The sequence below is a fragment of the Amblyomma mixtum genome, chromosome 9 (genome assembly GCF_055824585.1).
Source record: "Amblyomma mixtum isolate Tamu chromosome 9, ASM5582458v1, whole genome shotgun sequence".
NCBI lineage: Eukaryota > Metazoa > Arthropoda > Arachnida > Ixodida > Ixodidae > Amblyomma > Amblyomma mixtum.
Window position 1 is genome coordinate 91,436,293 of NC_143020.1, and position 25,887 is coordinate 91,462,179.

Below are 25,887 nucleotides of genomic sequence, written 5' to 3' on the forward strand. Positions count from 1 at the left end.
CGCTGGACGCGAACGCAACGTCGATGCAGGAGCCTGACGATCCACGCCGTCGGAAGGTGGGCTGGCCAGTGTTGAGGGGAATGGTACGCGGCGCTAATTTTTTTTCTATATCACTCCCCCATTTGTTTAAACACGACATTTAATTTCGATTTAAATTTGGAAAATCGGCCGCACAGGACAATAATTCGAAGTTTATAAGAATGCTAGGAACGTGAAGATCGAGTTCTCGCGGTAAAAAGACGAGTTCAGATTACTCTTTAGTGCACTTTTAATGCCTCCCGCTTAAGCGATCGTCTGCTTCCTTTCGTTTGTACTCGGATCAGTGTTTTTTTTGCATTGAAAAGCATATCGCCCACAGTTAAGCTTCATCTTAGGCCATGGCCCCTACGATAGGCAAAATGGATTTCCAGAAGCAAAGTCCGGTTCGACGTCAACGAACTCATGGATGACATCGGGTTGTCCTTCTACCGGGCTCGCCGCGCCGATGACCTCACCCAGAGCATTCAGCGCCTCCTCAGCACTGCCATCGCCTTCATGCCGTATCCGAACGTAAGTAGGCCCCTTATACTCATCGACTAGCCCTAGTAGACCCCCTGAAGACCGCCAGTGTCTGCACCTTTAAGAGACGCAGGACTCATGCATAGCATTTAAAAAAATCGAAACTGTTTTCACTGAGGTTAAGAAAAAAAGATCAGTGAAAACTATTTCTCACTCGTCACCGCACCGCTAGATTTTTTTTCCCTAGCTTCATTAACACCAAAAATATCTTCGATTGAAAATTACAATCCTCTCTACATCTCATGGCCTAGCAGATGCAGACCGCCTCACATCGAGCTCCCTCTCATCTGCCCCAACTGGCTGGAATTTTTGCCTATCGCCCCAAAATATCTTCAACATCGTTCCTGGCAAGTTCGCAGCTTTCACCCAACACTAATACTTACGTAATCAGACCTTTTTTCACCACGGAGCGCTCTTTTGAAAGTATGAAGCAGCAGACGCCACGGTAAGCCTACCACCGACGCCACGTCCGCCACGCCACAACCTATGCAGGTGATGGAACTCGCCGAAGACGGCGTTGAGCCGGTCACGTTTCCAGCCTCACCACAAGCCTTGCCTACTCCTGCATTGCTGCCCAAGATGACTCCACTTCAAGACGTTGATGACCCTACCCCATTCACCACGGTTATGGACGGCCGTAGAACCCGCAAGCTTCCCGAGCCACCCCGCCATCGACACACGCTCATCTCGATTGGCTTTCATCTCCCTGCCTCACTCATAGCTGCACCGGTGAGTCATATCTTCCGCCTTATCACGACTGCCGCACACCTCGCTGACCACGCACGCGCCCAAATTACTGTGCACACCCGTTTGGACCAAAGGCTTATAATTCTTCGGACTAACTCCAACGACACTGCGAAACGCCTTCTCGGCGTTTCATCAGTCTCCAGCGTCTCAGCGGTCTTCGGCGGCTCATCGGGCTCCGGCGTCTCATCGGAAACCGGCGTCTCATCGCTTCCTAGTTCCACTACTCACCATCTAACCCCGTACGAACTCACCCCCGCAAACTCAGCCCGCGGAATATTCCGGATCGACCGCAGCGGGCTCACCCACTCCCAACTCCTGGCTAGCATCTCTTCCCGGACCCACACTATTATCGGTGTACGAATGATGGGATCCACACACACTGTCCTGGTTACGTTTGAAGGCCGCACCGTCCCACGAACTATCTACTTCGAACAAATAGCGTACCGCTGCTACCCACACCGTCCCCGGGCATTGTGCTGCCTTCGCTGCCTTCAGTATGGGCACAGACAGTTCCAATGCCCTTCCACCCAAGCCCTCTGTCCGACCTGTACGACCACCCTTGTCCACCCGAACGCTACCCATCCCTGTGCGCCCTGGTTCTTGCACTGCCAAAAGGACCACGTTACCTTCGCCGACACCTGCCCGGTCCGCAAGCAGCAGGATCAAGCCCGAGCACAGCCCTCTACAAAGGCGAAACCCCGTGACCCACCACCAAGCCATCTGTCGGGCAACAGCCCTGAAACCCCCGCAACCACTCCAAACCACTCCCCTGGCAGGCATCTTCCCTTCACCATTCACACTACCACCACCAAGACCTATGCAGATATCCTGCAAGGACCTCCACGGCCACCAGCACAATGCTCCCTGACGCCCAACACTGCCGCACCAAGCCGACTCCAAGAACCTACTTCCACTCGGAGCCCATCCTCCAGTACGGATGCCGCCAGTGTCCTGAGCCAAGAACCACCAGCCTCGCGACAGCATTCAGGTGGGCCACTTCCCACTCCCTCAACTCCCCAACCCGCACCAGCACACTCTGTTACCCCCCCCCCCCCCCACAACAACCCGATATACCCGATACCCTAGCCCAGCTTCAACTTGACATGCAGGCCCTTGAGACACGCATGAACCACCTCGCCTCCCTCTTTGACACCATACCACAACGCCAAGAGGCCCTGGAACAACAAATACAGGCACAGACACTGCAGATAACTCAACTCACAGCTCTAGTCACTACACTCTCCAACGCCGCCGCCAAGCAGGCGGAATTCATAGAACAAATTCAGCACACACTAACAGCCCTCTCCTCTCCATCTTACTCCCCACTCCTTAAAAAGAAACAGCCCTGTGGCCGTCCTAAAAGCCCCCACCCAGAGGACATATCAGACTGTGGCACGCCCCCCATTCCATAGCTTTCTCCAGTGGAACTGCCGATGCATCCTCACGGCACGTACGCCCCTTTTCCCAGCATCTCCTCACCCTTCCACACCCCCCTCTGGTCTCCTACTCCAGGAAACCAGAGGCGAACGCACCCTCCCAGGATACAAAGCGATTCATGCGAGTTCTACGGATCGAACACCGCTGGTCTCGACATATATCCGAAGAGACCTCAAATTCTCAGTCCTCCAAATTCCTGATATACTCGCACATCATCTAGTTGCCGTCGAGCTCTTCCTTGCACCTACATCCCCTCCCACCATTCTCGTTAACTTCTACAACCCCCCCAAACAGCATTCCCTTCTACCCCACCTTTTCGACTTCCTCCAAACCATCACTTCCCCGCTCCTTGTGGCAGGCGACTTCAACGCACCACACACACAGTGGGGCTACACAACCACACAAAAAGCAGGGCGTTTGCTCCACGATCATATATACTCTCGACACTACTCTTTGCTGAATGACTTTTTACGTCCCACTAGACAGGGTTCCTCCTATCACAGAGACACCACACCCGACCTGACCTTCGCTCTATGCATACCACATCTTACTTGGCACAATACTGACACATACCTACTTAGCGACCATTCCATCCTTGTCATCAACATACCCACACAACACCCCCGACGCAGAGCGAAGGTGCGACACACTTCGTGGTCAGACTTTCGCCGGTTCTTACCTCCACCCCCATCTAACCCCTCCGACTACGCTTCATGGGTCGATGATCTCAGAAACACCCAGTCACGGGCAACACGTAAAATTTCTAATCCTACACCCCGTGACAACCCTGATCCTCACCTTCTACGATTGTGGAAGCGGAGAAAACGTCTCCAACGCACATTTGCTACACAACCACACAACACACAGCTCCGCGACAGAATACAATCAATCCGCAACGACATTATCTCCCACTGCAAGACACTCGACACTGGACACGAACATGCGACCGCTTAGACGGAACTTTACATCAAAAATCATCCTGGTACCTTCTCCGCTCCCTTCTCGGACCTCAACCTCATCCCAAACCCACTCTTGAACGCCTCTTTGCCTCCCATACTCCAACAGAGGTTTTCACTGACCTCCAAAAACTTTATTTCCCACCCTCACAATCCTCTTTAAACTCACCATATCATGGTCCAGCCCTTCTCGCACTAGACATCCCCTTCACGCACACAGAACTTGACACAGCACTCGCGCGCTGTAACACACACTCTGCCCCCGGTGCAGACAAAATCGCATACAAAACTCTCAAGAACCTTCCCCCCGAAGCCAACAAATTTCTTCTTAATGTCATCAACGACGCCTGGACCTCTGGCACCCTGCCAGTGGACTGGACATTGTCCCTGGTCTCGTTCATACCGAAACCCAATAAACCCTCCAGCATCAATAACCTCCGTCCTATTTCCCTTACCTCCTGCGCGGGCAAGCTCATGGAGCACATGGTGCTTGCCCTCCTCACTTCCCATCTTCAAGCCACCGACTATCTCCCCCACACCCTCATTGGATTTCGCCGAGCACTATCCACCCAAGACCTTTTCCTTTTCCTTCAACACACTTTCTTTAACTCAAATGCCTCAGACACTGAGCAGGTCAAAGCCTTAGTAACTGTTGACATACGCAAGGCTTTCGACTACATATCACACGACCACATCCTCACCATACTAGCTGATACGCAGTGCGGACACAGCATGCACAATTACATAAGAGCTTTCCTCTCCCACCGCTCTGCCCGTATCCGCTACCTCGACAAACTGTCTAACCCAATCCCACTCACTCGTGGCACTCCACAAGGTGCCGTCCTCTCTCCCATCCTCTTAACCTAGGCATGGTCCCACTCGCCCGGGCCTTAGCCGATATTCCCAACCTTCATTTCGTCTTCTATGCAGACGATCTCACCTTGTGGGTCACCGCTGGCTCACCGGGAGAGGTCCAAACCACACTCCAACATGCACTTAACACCATTTCCTCACATCTCACCCAAGCGGGCCTGCAACCCGCTCCGGAGAAATCAGAACTTTTACTCATAACACGCAGTAACTATCAACGGATGATGAACCCCTCCATCTCCCTCACCCTTGCCGGACAGCGCATCCCCGCGTCGAATCTTGTCGCATCCTGGGTATGCCACTCAACTCCAACACTTTCACCTCTGCCATCAATCAGTCCATACGCACATGCCACTCAGTAACACACTTACTGCGCAGCATAGTTTTAAAACATGCCGGCCTCTCCGAGACACACGCCAGCCGCCTTGCTCAAGCGCTGGCTCTGAACAAATTCCTGTACTACATACCTTACTGCCCACTTACAAGTACACAACAAGACAAACTAACCCGGGCCCTCAATACACTATATAAAGCAACACTAGGACTCCCCCCTCAGGCTTCTACAGACACCCTGTACAGAACAGGCCTCTTCCACCCTCTTCAAGCCCTCCTTAACCTGCACCGGGAGAGACAAATCATCCGCCTGTCCAGTACACCAGCTGGCCGGTGGATACTTTCCCAGACTCCCTACACACCCATCTCTTTCCCAGACCCACCGCAGTCTCCGATCTATCCCCTAACCTCCGCCTCGCACCTATTCCACGCAACATGTCCGCACACACACACGCAGGCCGCCGCCAGGCATACGCATACAACCACAAGCCACCTTTGGACGCTGCGGCGGTGGCCTACACAGACGCCTGTCTCACGGAAACCGCGGGCTCCACAGCAGCCTTCTTCCTCCACCCTTCCCTCTCTACAATCAGCACTCACACAACCGGTCCATACACCTCCCCACCCTCCACGCTCGCCCTAGAAATACACGGGATCGCCGATGCCATCACACACTTTGCCACCCTACCCCTCGCCCCCCAATACGTTGTCTATACAGACTCGCAGGCAGCTCTGCGTGCCTTCCATGAAAGAGCCCTCCCTTTCCCTACTCGATCGGCCTTAGATGCCGCCCTCTTAGCATTAAGTCCACGACCGGTGACCCTTCGGTGGATCCCTGGTCACATGGGCATCCCCGGCAATGAGCTGGCTCACCAGCTTGCCTGCGAAACTATACACCGGGCGCCGGGGACCCCATGGACGAGCCCACCGACGGAGCAGGCGGTCAGGGCTTACAAACGCACTGTCGACGAATACTACGGGCAGCAAAAATTGGATTTAGCTGATTTACCACCACCGCACCCATCCTTATCGATCCGTGAAGCTCGCATTCTTCGCCGAATACAGTTTAATCTCCTACAAACACCAGCCAAACTTTACCTATACCGGTACACTTCCACACCTCAGTGCCCTAACTGTCCACACACATATGCAGACATAGAACACTGCCTTACACAGTGCCACGCAGCCTTCCAGTCCCCCGCCTATCCTTTCCCCCCACCCCACCGTGGCCCATCTGGCTCGCCTCCCTGGATCTGAGACTGCAACGTGCCCTCGTCGCCTTGGCCCAGGATGTACTGAACGCCTAACAAAAAGGATGTTCGAATAAAAAAGTGTCACACCACCACCACCCCATCTCATCGCATACTAGACAATGTTTTTTGTTTTTACTTCCGAAAATAGATGACATGTTACACCGGAACTACAGATCTTTAGTTGCAGGAAGGGAAAACTATATACGCGCACGGCAGTGGGATTTGAGCAGGTAAACACGACCAACGACCCCCTTCGGGAGCGTACCCGTGACGTCAATGTTTCAGTGAGTGGAAATCTCTGCCTGCTTGTCGCTCATGGGGACTCGATGCTAGTTGTGGCGTCACAGGAGCGAGAAATAGCTCAAAAAGCCGTCCCTACGCGGCACAAAAAGCCACTGGAGGTGTTTTGCTGGATCAATAGAGTTGCGAACTTCCTCCAGTTTTCTTCAAGGTAATTTTCTCAAATGGGATATATTTAAGTTAATTTACTTACTAACACCCACACTTCACCTTAGCAGCCGTATGACTGCGCTGGTCCCCACCGCCTGCTAAGTACCCAAGGCAGCTCTTTCGGACTGGCAGTGGTCCCGAGTTCTAAGCCCGGGCCAGGAGAAATTTTGCTTGGACTGACTCTGTAAAGAAAAAAATTCGTAGCTTTACTTTTTAGCCGTATGGTTGGACTCGTGTGGATTAAGTTATTCGTACCTCTGAGCGCACGAGCCATTAGCTGCGTAGCAAGATGAACAAACTCTGAGAGCAGGTGCCAGATTCGAGGTGCTGCGTTCGCCTTTGAGCTAGACACATATCACGCGCACATACATTCAGTTTTGATGTGGTTGAGCTCATCTCCAAACATCCTCGGGAAATGATAGAGAAAGTAGTCCAAATCCCGTGTTAAGCCTGAAGTGCCCGCCAGTAGTTTGCACCGTGGCACGCGCCCTCCCTTACTGGCTACGTGAAGCCGATGAAATGAAGAACGGCTTCGTCTTGAAGGCTTGAGCGGGGCTTCTCTAAGGTGCTTATTCTCCTGCTAGAGAAGAGCGATCAGCACCAACGTTGTAGCGCAAAGTAAATGTGAAGATGTTGCCGAGAGCATAAGCGACAACGACGGCGAGATCCGAAGGTTCGTGTCCGTGAAGCAGACCAAAGGTACCCACGACGACAAGGCCTAAAAGGACATAACCCTGATCAAACGTAAACACCGACAAGACCTCGTGGTGTGTGTTTGAGAAGCCGTGGACCGTGTCTGCCAGGTCCAGAGGGCAAGCAAAATCTTGCTTCGCCACCGAGTCATTTTAGCGGCAATTTATTGACGCATCTTTTCATTGATGACCTCTGGTTCCTCAATGACCTCTCGCTCTTTCTTGGCCATCGATGGTCGCTCCACTAACGAAGTTAGAATCCTTAGTGAACGCGTGATATACTTAGTTATGAAGTTTGCCTACGCGCTTAGGCGTCGCTTATCGCATTATCCTTGATGGCTGTTTAAAATTTATGGGTTTTAGAAAACTTTGTGGCACGCGCCTACTCATCAGGTGCAGATGATCCTCCTGGACGAGCCGACGCGGAACATGGACCCACGCAGCCGGCGGGAGATGTGGGAGCTCCTCTTCAAGATCCGCCGTTACAAGGGCGTCTTCCTCACCACCAGTGACTTCTCGGAGGCCGAGGCCCTAGCCGACCGTCTCGTTGTGATCCAACACGGGGAACATAGCTTAGTCGGCTCGCCCGAGTACATCATGAGCCAGCTCGGCATGGGATACATGGTACGCCAGACATGGTCCTTCCTCCACTGTAAGCTTCTGATGGAGCGCCTCTGCTGACCATTGTTTTGACGCAGGGAGCACTGATTTCCGCGTGAAATGGCGTTGCAGCGTGTTTTCAGTAAGAAGAAAACGGGAAATTTTACAGCGAAAGCTGTTATAGCTTAGTTAAGAGCCATACACAGTGGGTACAATGGCGGAGTCGATGTCGCAGTTAGGCGTAACGCGCATTATTAATGGTTCTTGAAGAAAGGAAATAAAGGAATCCTGTCGCGGCGGCAGGGGCGAGACCCAGTCTTGTCTTACTGAACCCTCCGTTGGTTCTGAGGAAAGGAAAGGCACATAACTGCCTCACTTTGAAGATGGACACAACCGCCACCTCAGAGCGCTACTGAGGCATCCACTGGCACAGTGGGCCAGTTATGCATCTTTCCTTTCCTTAGAACCAAGAGAGTCTGAACCCTCCGCTGCTTTTGAGAAAAGGAAAGGCGCATACCTGCCTCTTATTCCAGTAGAAGAATAGCGAGTTGGGCGAGTTGGTACCGGTTCATTATGCACCAACAGCGCGAAGTAGACGGGGACAACAGTGAAGACGACAAAACCAGCGCTCGTTTTGTCTTCACTGTTGTCCCCGTCGGCTTCGCGCTGTTGTTTCATAATCAATCTTATTAATGACCATATATGCATATAGCTAATGACCATATATGCAGAATTATTCCCTACTCAACATTCATAGATCCCTGGGAGTCTTCATACCACTCCTGGCGCAGTGGTGCAGCGGTTAAGCGATGCGCCACTGCCCTGCGATTGCACGCGCTGCGACCGATGGATCTTGTGCGACCGAGGTTGCTCTTGCTGAGAACCTCTAGCGACCAATCAGTAATTTAACCGCCACCTGCCACGGTGTCCACTTTGCTGACAATCCGGTAGGCAGGTTTTGATGACGCCGCAAAGTCGCGAGACCTAGATGGCCCACCGTCTTCCCAGGTCGCTTCTAGGCATTTTGTTGCCAAAGTACCTCTACGCCCACCGTTTCGCCACCTTGAGCCGTCGCCTAGCAACCGCAGCAGCCGCCGCCGCGCTTCGCCAGATGGCGCCGCCGCCGCCGGCGCTCGCTTCGCCAGTTGTGCGTAGTAGAGGGGGGAGGGGGTGTCGCTTCCAAGGCAAATATAGATAGTTTTCACGTCACGTCACGTCACGGGCGCCATCTTTGGGTACTGTGGCTAGCTTCCACAGTGTACGCAGGAACCGGTTTGCGATGGACGGGTTAACAAATCGCCGAGGCTCTCGCTGTGCTTTCGGGACCCAGAGATGGCGTCCACTATGACGTCAGTGAAAACTATGTATACGGTTTGCCTCAGTGTGTCTTCTTCGTGTATAAACAATAGAGCTTAACCAAAACGCCTAACCACAAGCGAATTCTGAGCGTAGCCAGGCAGCAGTTGCTTTCGCAACACATCCAGGTTTAACCAGAGCTAAACAACTGCAATTTTTTTCATGGATTCGCTCACTGTCAGCGACGCTGGATTTTCTGCGACACAAGCTCCTTGAAGCTATCGCGTTAAAGCGCTGAAGGAGACACGCAGCTACACAGGAAGAAATGCTGTTATTTTTTCTGTGGCTGTTCAAATTCACCTTTGCCTTTACACTGCCCTATTGCGCAGCTCTTGCTCCACAAGGGTCCCGGGTACAAGTCCAGAGGCGTGGAGACCGTGCTCCGCAAGCACCAAGCGGAAAAGGTCGCAAGCGGAAAAGGTCCGCAAGCGGAAAAGGTCGAAGACAAGCCGGGCATCGTCGTCTACCGGCTGACCGGCAGCTCCGACGCGCTGTCCACTCTGATGCGGGACCTCTTCGCCGACCTGGAAGACTCCAAGGCTAGACTGGGCGTTGCCAAGATGGGCGTCATAGTCACCACACTAGAGGACATCCTGGAAGGGTGCGTTAGAGCAATGCCACCTAGGTTACTAGGTGGTATCAGTTAGAGCCGTAACTACATTCCCACCTTCTTCTAGCTCGGACCTCAAAGGAGTGCGTCCAATAATTATAGAGCCAGAAGACTGGTTTGGTTTGGTTTATGGGGTTTAACGTCCCAAAGCGACTAAGGCTATGGAGACGACGTAGTGGAGGGCTCCGGAAATTTCGACCACCTGGGGTTCTTTAACGTGCACTGACATCGCACAGTACACGGGCCTCTATAATTTCTCCTCCAAAGAAATTCAACCGCCGCGGCCGGGATTGAACCCTCGTCTTTTGGGTCAGCAGCCGAGCACCATAACCACATGAGCCACCGCGGCGGCAAGACTGAAACGACGTTTGAATTGTGGGTTGCAAATTTGCAGAAAAAAGGCTATGAGTGCTAGCTTGTGCGAGGCGGAATTCAACTGTTGCAATTGGCTTCGAAAGCCCCTGCCCACTGCTCGCTGTCTCGGCTCTGCTGTTCCAGGAGGCGCGCAGCCTTACGGTGTTTAAGAGCAGAAAGGTACAGCGTTAGTAGGAAATTGACGTAGCTAATAAAATATAGTGTATTCTTTCTCTGTCCGGTCTATTCACACAGTATACTAAAAAAACTCTACATTATCTCCTTACGGAATGTGCCTTCATGCTGTGTCATTGATTGCTGCACTCATAGGGGTGCTTACTGACAGTGCCAATTGTGTAACAGCTGCGCTGGGTACTCAAAGCACTGTCTGATAGTATTCAATGTAAAATACTTGAAACAGCTTGTAAATGCTATGCCTAATGCCGAGTTTCGGTTTGACCTTGGCAGACTATGCGGGACATGCAAATTTGATAACAGATAAACAATGACTGTTTAGGTAACAGAAAGAATTCCGTTGGGGTGCGCGAGTGGAAGAGAATCTAGTGGGGAGATGGTTTTGGGAAGTTTTCTGGAATAGCCTGGCCTCAGCATCGAACAGCGCTTGTTGGACACCGGTGGGAGGGGCCATTCTCTTGAAGCCGACGTAACCTAACATTACGACGCTTACAGAAATTTTTTCAGTTTATAGAGTGCCCATAGACTTTTGCCAATGAAGTCTACAGACTGTCTATTGACAACCTATACTTATGTGACCATACACATTTAGTATACTTTTTTCTATAAACGGTCTTTACACTGCAAATATAGAAAAGGAAATATCTACGGGAAGGCAATAGTTTATAAGAAGTCTATTAGAAAGTCTATAGACGATTTTAAAAGCGAATGATGAAGATACGTGATGGCCGTCATATTCTCTCCTTCACAGCATCCACGAACAACACTCACTTGGGCGCTCCAAACGCGTCGCCAACAAGCGTCTCAGCTCCTCTGCTCTTACGGTCAAAGAGGCCGTTTCTCGCTTGAAGTCTGACATGAGCAGCCTGGAGTCGCGGTTAGAGCCTGAGAAGCCACGTCCAGGTGAGAAAAAATGTCCGACGCAAAACCACGCACTGTCGATGATTTGCAAAGATGTTCATATATGTTATTGCAGGGCATCGTAAGTGTGGCCAAACATTAATTAGGCTAGCCATGGTAAAACTTTGCTCGCCCAAGCATTCCCGTCATGAATTAAGCGCTCTTTAATAAGTTCTCACGTACGGAGGCGCCCCTTTTCCCTCCTGGAAATTCAAAGACCTGCATGAAGCTTTCAGAACATAGCTGCTTCTCTGAAGGAACTGTGAGGACGGATAAGGGTTAGCCTGTATCAGCAGAGTACGAAATTTTACGGAGACTATGTCCATTTAAATCAGATATTTTATAAGGTAGAAAAGACGAAAGAGTTAAAGCAGATTTTGGAGCTGGATTACAACACCATTCACTTCTAAACGATGACCACAGAGTCATTTTTGGTCTTGACATCGGAAGTTCGAATCTAGTGGCGGGATAAGAAGAAAGGTTTTGTTTTATATACAGTTCTGAATGAATGAATTTTGCTGGTAAACAATTCTTTGCGTAGCCACAGGAGCCAGAGAATCTATTCTTGATAGGAACAAAAATTGGATGGAGCTTTCCTCAGAGTCCCTTCCCGGGACCAGCACGAGCGGGGCGCATGATAAGCTTGCGGGAATCCGCTCTTGGGCGTGACGTCATCGTCGTCTTTCTCCCGTACATTGCGCGGCTGCAACACTTGGACGCAGTACTGGGCGGCGGCGACATTAGGGACGCCTTGCGAGCTCTGCGACACCGGACCGTCTTCGTGGAAGTCTCGACCAGGTCGAGTCTGCAGAGTCTGTTCCACAAGAGGTTCCTGCACTGGAAGCGCGCGTCTGTTCAACGCACCCTCCGTTGGCTGCTTCCCACGGGCCTGTTGCTCTTGGGCGGATACTGCGAGAAATCCATGTTGTACGGCACCCCCAGGCATGACGCGACACTCACCTACGGCGTCCACAACATCGTCGCCGGCGCCGTCGGATTCTGTGGTGCCAAGGGCGGACGCTTCCAGGTGAGCGTTGCAGATGATCATCCAGAAACTCTTGATAGCACGAAGTGGTCAATGTGCAAGAGGGAAGCCTCAGTCCGCCCAACCGGTCCTTGGACTGGTCCCCTGTTTTTGGGAGTAATAAAAGAGATCACCACCACCTCAGTCCGCCAGCCAACGTTCCGACAGGTGGACCTGTCTTCGTTGGGGCCCAAGAGAGGACTAGTCCTCAACGTTTTCTAGCCGACTCACGCTTACCTCCGGCACATTCATTACACACCCTCTGCCCCTACTTTACCGTATACTCTCAGGAGCTGTCACCGCACCTAGATCTCAGACCTCGGCATTTTACTCCATCTCTGCAGTAAACCGACGAGCACAACTCGGCGGACTGCATAAGCGGGCTCTCTCTCACGCATTCACAAGCCAACCACATGGGCCTGTACCCTGTCTCATTATACAGAACCGGACACAAATAGACCAGCACGATAAACCATACGAGTGTACATGACATATCCAGGGCCCGCTTGCACAAACCTCTTTAGTCCAGACTTACTCTAATCTCCAGGCTCAACAGAAATTCAGTGCAGTCTTAACCTTCCCTAGCAGTTAAGTCGCTTGCACGAAAGGAACTAGACTGGAACAAGACATGAAATCAAGATTTGAATAAGGCTGGAACCAAGGCTGCATTCTAGCAGCCTTATAAATTGGATTGAACTGCTTTCTTTTCATGAGAGCATCACCTGTTTTCAATGAAGTGCAGAGAAAAAAGCTTTTACATTGGCATCACTGCTGGTCGTGCATGCTTACGGTGTTTATTGATGACGCGTGCCAAGGACCAGATTCATGGGGTGGTTACGCCATAAGTAAAGTCTGCCTTCAGAAAATAGGCTCCGGGATTTTTTGATGGACACTTATTTAGTCTGCGCCATGCATGCTTACTGCTGGAGAAGAACCGAAACTGGGCGAGTTGGTGCAGCCTACTGCTGGCTCGCGAAAAACGATGGTTGAAATCTACATCGAGGTGTCGTGTATCGGAGGTTGTGACCGAGTAACTGGTGCGCGCACAAGAACAGTGTTATTTCCAGTGCAACCTTCGGCAAGGCGGTTCGTATCGCAAAGCAAGAGTCGTCACAAGCACAGAGCCACATGTTCCTCTTACGTCGTCTCTGCAGCAATTCATGGCCCAGAGCATGTGTCCAGTGCTAGAGGAGAATGGCGTGCGGTTGGAGACCATCGACCTAACTAATGTTGCTCCCCAGCTGCTCTCCATGGCGGACAGGGACGTCTACAGCTACGTTTTGCGCTACCAGATTGGCGCGGTATCGAGTGAATCGGCGTCCGTGTACGTAATACGTTCTTTCTGGACAGAGAAAACATTTATATATGGCGTGATAGATGTCTTAATTAGTATAACTTGTACCTGCTAACCATGCAGCGCGTGCTGGCCTGCCACCGACGTATACAGTGCCGTTCTCATTTAAAGGAAACACTTAATTTGTACTATAGGAAATATCTCTGCATTTTTACACTGATTCGTTGTAAGATCTCCTCATGCGACTATGTGAGCGAACATGTATTAAAAAAAATTCAAGGGGGGCACTTTGATGACCTAAAGTGCGATGAGGCGAAAGCCTTTAGCGCGGTGTCGCTGCTTGTGTCGCTGATGTGTGGTTAAGATGTTAAGTACAGAATTGTTTGTGACCCTTAAATGCTGGAGACACTGGAGGGCGTTTGGGAGGCATCCGTATGATTTATTTATTTATTTATTTATTTATTTATTTATTTATTTATTTATTTATTTATTTATTTATTTATTTATTTATTTATTTATTTATTTATTTATTTATTTATTTATTTATTTATTTATTTATTTATTTATTTATTTATTTATTTATTTATTTATTTATTTATTTATTTATTTCTACCTCAAAGGCCCCATTGAAGGGGTATTACATGGGGAGGTGGAATACTCAGCAGAATATTTCTTCGATGGATGATTTGAATGATGATGAGTTGGTCAGATCCACGATGGCGTTTGGCAGGTCATTCCAGTCCCTTGCTGTATGAACAAAAAATGATGACAGATGCGCAGAAGTGCGGGCAGGGGGAGGACAGACGGCCTTCGTGTGGTTTGCGCCTCCTTCCAACACTCTCCAGCGCCCCAGACAAGGAGAACTACATATGCGTTGGCAGGAAGTAGCGTAGCCATTAGCACGCTCAGCTGCTAAGCGGAAGGATGGTGGTTCGAATCCCATCGTGCACAAATATTTGTTTTGTGGTCTGACTAGAAGAAGCGTGACACCTTTGCTGACAACCTTCTGCTGACAATCTTCTGTCGACAACGATGAGGCATTAAAGGTTTTCGCCTTAATAAATATTACTGACCTGTACCTGATCTGAAGTCTTCGCTTTATTCAGTGCTGAAATAACGTTCCTGTTCTCCCTCTAAGTGTGAGCCTTACTGTGGGTACAAAATACTTGGAGCTTAGTATATATGGTTCACTGACAATGCAGGATCACACTTTGGTTCAACGGACAGAACCCGCACTCGGCGTTGCTGGCCTTGAACCTTCTGCACACGGCACTCCTGCGCAACCTGACCGGACACAAGACCGCCGCCATTCGGTTCACGAATGCCCCGGACATCTTTCAGGCACGATGCCACGAACGCAGTCAAAGACGAATGCGAAAGTGATTGAGTAGCATGGGCCGTATTACACGAACTACCTAGTTGTGTAGCGCTCGTGTTATATAGGCAGCCTTCCTATCTTATGCGAAGTTTTTACGATATTTATTCATTTGTGGATACCGTAAGCCTTGCCTTGGCAAGGACAAAACGGAGATAAAAGCATGCGCACGCACTATTATACGTTATATGTAAAATACATGAACTGTCACTACATGTGACCTCAATAATACGCGACTTCGATATTTCCTCTTGATATAATACACTATCAGATAGTACAGGTATAAATAGCATTAAGCAGGGAAATTACGACACTTGATAAGAGCGATAAGTCCGCAAAAATAATTAATACTCCGGCTCATACGCTCCATTATTTAAAGGTTTAAATGAAGGTTTAAAGGTATTCAGCGCACTTTAGTCGTTTGGTTTCTGCTTTGGCTAGGGTGGATGAATTAATTTTAAACAATGCAGCCTTTATTTTGAATTGTGCAAGTGCTGTCGTTGTTGTTTTTTCATTTCTGAGATGTAGCATTTCAGCTGGTCTCTCTGGAGTTTTTCTTGATTTGAAAATAAACTTTTTCTCTGCATTGCCCTGTTCTGCACCAAAGCTGAGTTTAGCTAAACTTAAGCCAGCTGGAACATGATTTCATACTATGTGATAAATGAAGTATACAATTGTTATTTGCTGTAGACAGTGTGCACATCGTCAAAAAGTTTGGGAAAGTTAAAGATCATACATCACACATGATTTGCACACCAAATAGCGGGTAACAGGAAATATGCCTCGCCCTGAATACACTAACAAACTTTCGTAAGAAATGTATCAATAATTTCCACATCCACACATTTACTCGCAAACCACTTGCACTGTTTAGTAGCCAAATGAAAAAAGGAAATATAAGTGGGTCACAAAGGGATACAAATGATCCGACACATTATTGGTGAGTTAATCCTGGACAGCAGTTTACGCTCGTCTAGTAATAATAGTGGTAGTAACAATCAATCAACATCCCGACTGTCGGTCTTGGTGCTGATGCACTAATAACAAGGCAGCCAAACCAAAGAAACACAAAAAGCACTAACTGCGTCTATATGGCGCGTGCACGAAAAGGCGATGTCACTATATAACAGCCGTTCTGAGAAAAGTAATAGGCGTTGTGGCGGTGGGGATGGGGGATGGTAGTGTTTGATTAAAAAAAAACAAGGAAGAAAAGAATGTTGCCGGCCGCTGCAGTTGCTATTTAACATCTTAAGCACACGAGCTGCAGCCGGCGAAGGTGAAAGAGAAAGCGAGAGGATAGCGAGTAGTAGTGTAAAGGGGAGCAATAGCAAGAAAGGACGGGGGACAGAAAGGGAGACATCACAGCACACAACACACCACAACACAACACAACACAAAACAAAACGCAACACAACACAACACAAAACAAAACGCAACGCAACACAACACACAACACACAACAACACAACACAACGCAACGCAACCGCACCGCACCCTGGCTTTCCACTGGCCACTGTCTTTCGTCTGGCCACCTGATTGTGAGCAAACTGCCCACCGTGGCAGCTGGCGGTTAAATTATTGGTCGCGAGAGGTTGCTCTGCAAGAACAATATGTATCTTGCAAGCACCACCGGTGGCAGTATCTGCCATCGCAGGGCAGTGGCACATCCCGTAACCGCTTCACCACTGCTCCGGGAGTGGTATGAGGACTCCCTGGGATCTGTGAATGTATGTAAAGAATGATCAATTCCGTCTATAGGCGCATTATCTCATTACCGCTATCGCGTCATACCGGTAAGGCGGAGCGTAAGTCCGATTTCGCCGATCTTTGTCTGAAGCCTCCTTGACCTTGAAAACCGAGGCTCTAACGGAAACCGAAGTGAAAACCGAAGAGCTGGCGAACCTAATTCGCATTTTACCTAACCACGCCAAATTGTGCAGCATTTTTTGCCCTGCTTTTCTGGGTGGGCATTTGAAGAACGCTTTGAAGGCAGGAATGAAGAAGGTTAATGGGACTTGATAAGTGTAGGTACTTACTGAGTACGGTCTGTGATGCGTTAAAGTTGATTCTGAAGATGGCGCTATAGAGATCAACCTTAGCTATGAACCAATTAGCCCATACCAAAGTACTTCCTGACGCGTTCCACTTGTTTCGACAACAGTGAAGTCTCAGCCCATCATACACCTGCGTAACAGAGACGCCCCTGAAGACGTTTTTGGTCGTGATCAACGGGAGTGTGGTGACCGTGGCGTGCTTTGACGCAGGCCGAGGAGACCGCGGGCGTACTGCTGAGCTTCTTCCGCGAGTTCGAGCTGGGCGGCCCTCGGAGCCAGAATGCCGGCTACGTGGTGCACGTGGTGTTGGTGCGCGTGCTGTGCGCAGTGTTCGTGCCCACCGCGCTGTGCTACCACTCGGCCCACTTTGTGGTCGTAGTGCTGGGCGAGCGCGTGTCGGGCGCCAAGCACCAGCAGCTCATGACGGGCATCGGCGGCACCCTCTTCTGGCTGGGCCACCTCCTCTTCGACGGCTGCCGCGGAGTGCTGCACGCGTTCGCCTTCACCGCTGCCACAGCTTCCTTCCGCCCCTTCCTCAGCTGGATCTTCATCCGTGAGCCGCAACTTAGTTTTCACAGCGAGAGCTGTTATTTGCACGTTAGGCGAAATCGCGTTGTCGTCGTCGTCGTCCGCGCCCTCCTCATCTTTCTCCTCTCCTTCCTGCTCTCTCTCTTACGCCCTTTTCGCTCACTGGGCTTCTAGTGCAGGACACCCGCCTTATATGGATGTATACGCGAACATGCATGGCTGCGGTTGATGTACACGTGTCCTGCATCTAGCATCACACATCTTGACTATTAGTGTACACTATTACTCCAAATCTAAACATGTCATTCAGTTAACTTTAACCCTTTCCACTAACTCGAGTGCAGCGGCATAAACACTAAAGGTACTAGGAGACCCCAACCCGGAGTTAAGAAACGACCGTACTGGCACCAACATTCCGCGTTATCCAATCTTATGTGGTATTCCACATTACTACATGACTAAACGTCCGGCAATTTTTTTTTGCTTGTACTTTTATTAGCTTTTATGCACTGTCGTGAAGAGCCTTTACAAGCTTCGTTTTCGCTCTTTCTTCGTTTTAGATGCCATATTTGTCGTCTTCGTGTTGTATACTTTCGTGGCCATCAGTTTGGCCTACTTGTTCTCATTTTGGTTCGACAACGCATCCAACGCCTTCTACACGATAGCCACCATGTACCTCGTCGGAGGTGAGTTATTCTTGTCCAAGTACCATCTAGAAACGCCACTGAGACATCCACGTCCACAAAAAAGCGTCGCATTTTCCAAAAGTTCATAACGAGAACACTGTAGTCGGTGGTTTATGTGAGACTGTGCATGCCAGAAAAGTGTCCAGGCCATTTGGTTTAACGGCATGTTATGTAACGGTCCAATCGGATAGAAATCATTGAAGTTTCTTGGATTAGGGTCGAGTCCAGTCGAAAAGAACAGAATATTCTTTGTCGTCGCAACAATTTTTTGTAGTATTTTTGGCCATTAACTTTTTTTGGAGTGATGCCATTTTTTTTCTATAGTAAGGTGCTTTCCGTTTTACAGGACTACAGAAACGTACTACAGGAAAATACTATACTGCTATATCAAAATATCCCGCTATGACAGAACAAAAATCATTTTGTCGTACTTTGGGCACGATTCTGTCATTCTTTTCAAATGAGAATGAACTGAATTTAAGAGTACGCAGTCGCACAAATCAGGTGGTGATGATGACATTTTTCAATGGCGAAAGGGCAGCTTTGGCCGAAGAGCGCACAGTAGAAGGTATTTTTCTATAACGTGAGGTGGAGACCAAATACCTGTTTCTAAGCATTTTACCTGTTTCCAAGCACAGAGTCTGCAGTCATTTTGCTGCGCTGGTCCGCGCTTCAGCGCATTACACACTATCACGTAGTGGACCCAGTCTTTCCTTTTTTAGTTTTTTATGACTAGGCTTCAAGGTAATACCAGACGCGCCCTTTAGAGGTTTTTTTTTCTTCCTCCACATCTTTACGAAATTGGCACAGGCGGTGGCGCCAGCTTTCTCCCTATAGGTAATGTCGAAAACTTCTATGACCACGTCGATTGCCCAGGAGTACTGGGTTCCCTGTTTTCCACTGCCACGGACCTGTACCTGTTCTCGCCGAGCGCGCAGGCCGGGATTGGGGGCCTCATAACGCTGCCTGTTCGCTGGGTGCCCACCTACCCCGTCACCAGAGGCATCGTGAGTGTGCATGTTCTGCAATGAGCGAGGATTTCTCGCCGTTTTGCTTCTTGTTCGTCGCAATCCATGGCGAAATCAGTAGTGCGCATCTAAGCGAAGAAAAACGCGGGCGAAAAGTGTTATAACTGGCACAGAGAGGCAATAATCACAACGATTGCGCGTATCATGACTGTCATCATCATCATCAGCCTGACTACGTCCATTGCAGGACAAAGGCCTCTGCCATGTCTCTCCAATTAACCCTGTCCTTTACCAGCTGCGGCCACTCTATTCCCACAGACTTCTGAATCTCATCCGCCCACCTAACTTTCTGTAGCCCCATGATACGCTTGCCCTCTCTTGGAATCTACTCCATTACACTTAAGGAGCAGTGGTTACTTTGCATTTACATTACATGACCTGCCCAAGCCCATTCCTTCACGCGGCCCAAGCCGCGTTTGTTCCCTCACCCACCCACGTATATCTGCTGCCCGAAGAGGATACTGCATGGCAAGGTAGGCTTGGGTCCTCAGAAACATATGGACGAGCTGGCTTTGGCTGTGGGGTGTCATATATGCCGGAAAGGCTTTGGCCCCGAAGGGCTTGTTTACGGGCAGACTTTTGCTCTGAAGGTCACGTGGACAGGGCACCGTGGTCCCTGAATCACATGTGGCCAGGGCAGGCGTGATCCATGACGGACATGGGGACAGGGCTACGGGCCCTGAAGAACATGTGGTCAGGGCAACTTGGTTCCCAAATGACCTGTAGATAGTCACTCCCTTGGCGCACGCATGTGGTCGAGATGATGTGCGTCTATCTTTGCTTGGAGGCCAAGAATCTGACTTTCTCTTTCATTAAAATTTCTTGGTGCTGATTTAAAATCGATTGAATATTTATTCAGAAACCTGCCACGGTCCTATGCCAACGAGTTAACTACTTGCAGTATAATGAGCGCTTTACAAGTTTAGTGAGGTGCCGGTCTGGTTTTGCGCACGAAATAGCATTCATAAGTTAATTGGTTTCAAATTAGATAGCTTCAGGTTGACCAGACGAGTCATTGCGTCAGTTTTTAGCTGCTAACCTAAACATGTGAATATTTCGAAATTTGTTATCTAACAACTTTGTGATCGACTGCAAGAGGTGTGGTTCTCGATCTGTTGAGGAATCACTTGTATGGAGAGCTACTGATGCATAGCAATATTTGAAGCCTTGGCCATCAGTAACAAAAAGGGCATGTAAGTGCTCCAGTGTAGCAACAATATAATCGTTAGAAAAGAAAAACAAACAAGATTTCACTGATTACTTGGTTGTTTTTGTATTTTTCTCTTTTCTTTCTTGCGTTTTTTGCACGTGCGAAGAGGAAGAACGGAAGAAACTTTTTCTATGTGACCTGAATGAGACCGGTCACGGATAAGGACGAGAAACAGCGAGCTACTATCAACTTCTCTATTACAGCGCTTTGTGTGATGTCATTCTCCATGTAGTCTTTTTGGCCAGCATCACAAGCGGTGACTCCTGCCTCCCCGGCATATTGTCAAGGGGTTGGGGGAATGCCATTTATTTGTTTATTTATTTATTTATTTATTAATACTGCGATCTTGTACATAAGACATAGCAGGTGGGAAAAATGTGTTAAGATACAAAAATACAGACGCATACGAACAAACCAGAATTGCACATAGAAAATGAGCAAAAAAATACCGCGGCAAGGTCATCAACAACAATCATTTAAAGTGCTCTTCAAACAAATGCAATGATCTCTGCCTGACAACATCATCTGTGAGGTTATTCCGGAAAAGAAGAATATTTAAAACAATTAACTCGAGAATTTAATAGCGATTTCTAGTTTGGTACCCCGAGGAATAAGCAAGGATATTAGAGGCGTCAGCTTTGAAATTATTATTAATTAACTGAAAGAAAAATTTTAAGCGACATATGTGATTTATGCAAACAAGGGAAGGGGAATGAGGGGCTCGTTATAAATATGACAGAAGCCAACAGCCACAGAAACCAAGGGGCACACGGGATTTTTTTTGAATTTATTTATTTAATTTGTGGTGTTGATAAATTTAGAATATTACTGAATATGTTATCGCTTAATGCTAATTGATTGTTTTTTTGTTTTTTCTTCTGCTTTTCTAATCAATTAGCATTAAGTGGTTGTGGGTTCGGATCCCACCGGCGGCATGTGGTTGTTTTTTCTTCTGCTTTTCTAATCAATTAGCATTAAGCGATAACATATTCAGTAATATTCTAAATTTATCAACACCACAAATTAAATAAATAAATTAAAAAAATCCCCTGTGCTCCTTGCTTTCTGTGGCTGTTGGCTTCTGTCATATGTGATTTCTGTTAGGAATAGAGGGTAAGGCGCTTTTTTTGAAGAAATTACTGACTGATGCTCGCCCGTAAGTGTTATATATAAACCTTACTGCTTTTTGGATAATAAAAGTTATTTCCTCCCTCCGCTTGGAGTTTACAAAACTAAGCGCTGGATCCGCTCGAATCATGCAGCATTGACTATAGCCGCTTTAGCAGCCCTGTAGACTGCTCTCATACCACCGTCGTTCTGTAGGCAATGAGTTATTAAAGTCATAGCATTAGAAGCCTTATCGGAAAGATATGCCGTTTCAAGATAAATTCGCTGATTGGCTGGAGGGAAGTTACAACACCAGACCGGAACATTCCCATTGGCTATTTAGCTCGAGGAAGTGGCGTCACCAAGCCGGTGAATTCCCATTGGCTATAATGAAGGGACGTCACCAGACGGGAGCATTCCCATTGAATAGAAACAAGTAACGTAACTAGTGCGGAGGTGACGTCACTTCCGGTGAAGGCATCTACAGCTGCTAATTAGGTCTTCATGTGACTTTTTTTCATGTATGTGTGCGGATAGATAGTTGTAGCTAGTCAGCGATGCTCGTCATGTGTCCTCTCTATGAAACCAGTTTATTGTGCTCTTCTGCTTCTTTCCTGCGGCACCTTTCATTGCTTTGCAGACCAAGCTCATCCTGCTCAGGAAGGAGAACCTCATCTGCTCAGAAGACGGCCTCTCGCTGAAGCAGTACTGCCGAGTAGACTTCGTGCGCTTCACGCAGAGGCTGGAGGAATGCTGCCCGCCGCTCATGAACGCTCGTGCGTATTTTGCTGGAGTGCGTCATTCGTGGACGCTGTGTAATGTTACGTTTTCCCTGGTGTTAGAGCTTTAGTTGTGGCCAAACACCAACAAATATACCGAAACAGCACTTGGTCCATAACCATCCTAAGTTATACTTATTGACGTGAGTTCAACGAGGCAGGTTGCCATAATTTATATAGCCGCAATGCTGTTGTTCCTCTTGCATTCGGTTCTTTCCTATTCGTTTCAGACCAGTTAGTCGAGTTCAGCTGTACTCAGTTCAGTCAAATCATTTGATTCCGATCTTGTAAGTCAACTGATTTGTTCAGTTGGAGATGAAGAGTCAGGTGTCAAAAGTCCTCACAATATGGCTAATGTAGCTTCCTGTAGATTCTGTACAGCTGAACGCAACCCTACCCACTGAGCCGGATTGTTCTATAACCTCGCGGTGCGAATAAATTATTAACACTGATCCCTGCAGATTCCGTCGACCAGCTACAGCCCTTCGGCGTGGGCCTGAATACGGGCTTTTACGAAATGTTTTCCCTGATGCTCGAGGGCGGATTCTGCTTTGTCCTGGTCAGCTTCCTCGATTCCGAGCTGTTGCAGCGCCTCTGGTCGCGTTTTGGGACCAGCGAACCCACCGCCCCAAGCAAACCGTTCCCGGACTCTTCGGAAGACGAAGACGTCATGAAAGAGAGGCAGCAGGTAGAGAACATCTACAACAAGCGCGACTTCGAACAACACGGGCTGCTCGTGAGACGTTTGAGCAAGACGCACGGCTTCTTTCGACCCCGCCTCGCGATCGACAACATCAGCTTCTCAGTGCCAAACCGCGAGTGTCTCGGCTTCGTTGGCGTCCTGGGAACCGGCAAGTCCACCCTGCTCGGCGTTCTCGGCGGCGAGTTGTTCCCGACGTCCGGGGACGCCTACATGGGTCCCATGTCCCTCACCCTCCACTACCGACAGTGGCTACGCAACGTCGGCTATGTTCCGTTTGCCGGGGGTCTCCTAGAGGCGCTAACGGGCCGAGAGATGATCTGCCTGCTTGCCGTGCTTCGCGGAGTCCAGGACGCGCCACGGATCACGAGGTTTCTTCTGCGCATCGTTGACCTCGCCGAACCGGATGCGGCCATCGGGTCGTACGCTGTGGGCGCCAGGATTCAGCTGTCCCTGGCCCTGGCGCTGATGGCCTTCCCCAGGCTATACCTCCTGGACCTTCCGGACTTGGACACGCAGACGCACTCGGTGGTACGACGGGTGCTGGAATCCCTTCGGCAGTTCAGCACCGTGGTATTGGCGTGCGAGCATCTTCACCACTACGAGAGCGCCTACGACCGGATCGCCACCATTGCGGCCGGTCGCATCGAATGCATTGGCTCGGTGAAGGAACTCAGTGACAGGTACTGCCGCGGCACCACGATCACCGTGTACACGGTCCCCGACCGCAAGTCTGACCTGCAGCACCAGCGTCTTATCGTACTGGACATGGTGGACCACTTCCCGACGTGCACGCTGGTGCGATGCTACGAGGGCCTGCTGGAATTTCGAATTTTTGAGCCACTGGCCAGCCTGTGCGAGACGTTCGACCGCCTACTATTCCTCAAGCGGAAGCACAAGTTTCACTTTTTTTACGTCAGTGACACCACACTGGACCAGATATTTGCCAGCCTCGGCCGCAAGCATGTTGGTCTTAAAGGCAGCGACTAAGACGACTGCTTAGCATGGCGGCCGGAATAATGGTTATCATCCCTATACATAATCGCAATGGGGGTGTTTACGAAACAGTGAAGATAGGACGATGTTTGGAAGTTTATATTTATTCATTTTCCAGATGAGCATTGGAGTTCTTTAATTAACGGCGTGCGCAATCTCTCTTTGGGTGGTCGCGCTATGTCAAAAGTTTAGAGCCCAGGGGGTTTGCTTCTAAGCCTCGCAGTGGGACTCCTGAAGCATTCGTGGCAGCCATACCCATTGGAGGAGGAAGGACCAGAAGTCTTCTTACCTTCAGCAAATTTGAAGCGCTGGAGATGCATTACAAACCAGACAGTGTGCTTCAGAAGCAAACCCCCTGGGCTCCAAACTTTTGACAAAGGCTGTACGTATATATGTCTATTAACGAGGCGTCCTTTACTGAATCCCTTAAGCGCCGAAGTTGAGGACTGCAATGAAGAACTCTTAATTTTTTATTGACCAGCTGATCGGCTTTCGCAAAGACTGCACCTATTCGCACAGTAAATTTGTTCGCTTAGACGACGCTGACAAACTGGCGTTTTGTCCTTGATCGGGTTTACAATTAGTGATGCGCCGTTTTTCAAGTCAAGTTGTTAGTTGTCAAGTTCTGTTAACACGTCTCTTGCCAGATGCCCTGCAGGTTTGAGCAAATGTGTGTAAACGGGGCGAGGGTTCCATTATCTCATGGCAGAACACAAAAGACAAAGTGAGACATGAGGCACGGTGATGCCCATACTCCTACAACCGAACGCAGCACACACCCTCAGTCGCCACAAGCGCGATGCAATGCGCGAGCGTGGCAGTGTGAAGAGCATTTCGTGAACCCAATGCGGCCCAGTGCGTTCACAGCGCGGTCCAGTGCAGTTTCAGTGCACTGAAGTTCGATTTCAGCGGTAATAAATGTGTGCCAGTGCGGCCCGGTGTCAGCAATCGCAGTGCCAGCGAAATCAAGTGTTGTCCAGTGCCACCTCAGAATCGCCAACGTGACCCAGCGAACTCTCAATGCAGCCGGAGCTCTCCTTAGTGCATCCCAGTCAAAGCCAGCGAGCTGTTATGCCCCTTAAAAGTCATTGCGCAAAACATTGTGGTATACCGCACTGCAACGCGTTCGGAGACACTTGTGTTACACACAATCACCACCGGTGGAAGCACCTGCCATCGCAGGGTCATCGCTTAACCGCTGCACCACTGCGCCCGGAATGGTATGAGGACTCCCAGGGATCTATGAATGTAGAGAATCGCCAATTTACCACGTATGGGCTTAAGCCATGAACGCTGTCGCGGACCTAAGTCTGATTTTACCGATCTTTGTCTGAAGCTCACTTGACGTCGAATACTAAGCCTCGAACCGAAACCGAAGCGAAACCGAAGTCGAAGTGCATCTTGTTTTCATTTCCCTAACCATGTTAAATCGTTCGTCAAATATTTCCCTGTCTTTCAGTTTAGGGCTTTCCCTTTCCTGTCTCTCTCTAGATCGAGAGAGACATAACCACGAAGCTCAGTATCCTAATACTTAACACGCCAGTAATTAAAGAACTGCTGTAATTGGCAGCTCTCTGCCCAGCCTATCGCGCGACGTTTCAATCTCAGAAACACGCCTTCGAAGCCAGACATGGGCACGTCTGCCAGCATGGGAACCACCCGCTGAGTAACTGCTGCATCGCCTCGTCAAAGTAGTAGTAAGGCAAAGTATGCGGTTAGCCGGGCGACTGATGCCTTCTGCCACTAACGAATGCTGGAGTCCGTGCTCAAATGTGATAATCTGACGTACAGGTGG

At 49.3% G+C, this 25,887-nt stretch overlaps 1 protein-coding gene across 1 annotated transcript; it reads left to right on the forward strand.

Annotated features, from left to right (window-relative positions):
- The first annotated feature begins 426 nt into the window (after window positions 1–426).
- Window positions 427–24,217, forward strand: LOC149330096 (phospholipid-transporting ATPase ABCA1-like). Its single transcript, XM_089560781.1, has 12 exons — window positions 427–549; window positions 7,690–7,920; window positions 9,582–9,853; window positions 11,163–11,326; window positions 12,034–12,338; window positions 13,490–13,659; window positions 14,832–14,970; window positions 17,269–17,611; window positions 18,147–18,272; window positions 19,149–19,279; window positions 22,258–22,393; window positions 22,858–24,217. Exons 1-12 carry the CDS (start codon window positions 442–444, stop codon window positions 24,084–24,086), a joined length of 3,354 nt encoding a protein of 1,117 aa, XP_089416907.1. The 5' UTR covers window positions 427–441; the 3' UTR covers window positions 24,087–24,217.
- The last annotated feature ends 1,670 nt before the right edge of the window (window positions 24,218–25,887 follow it).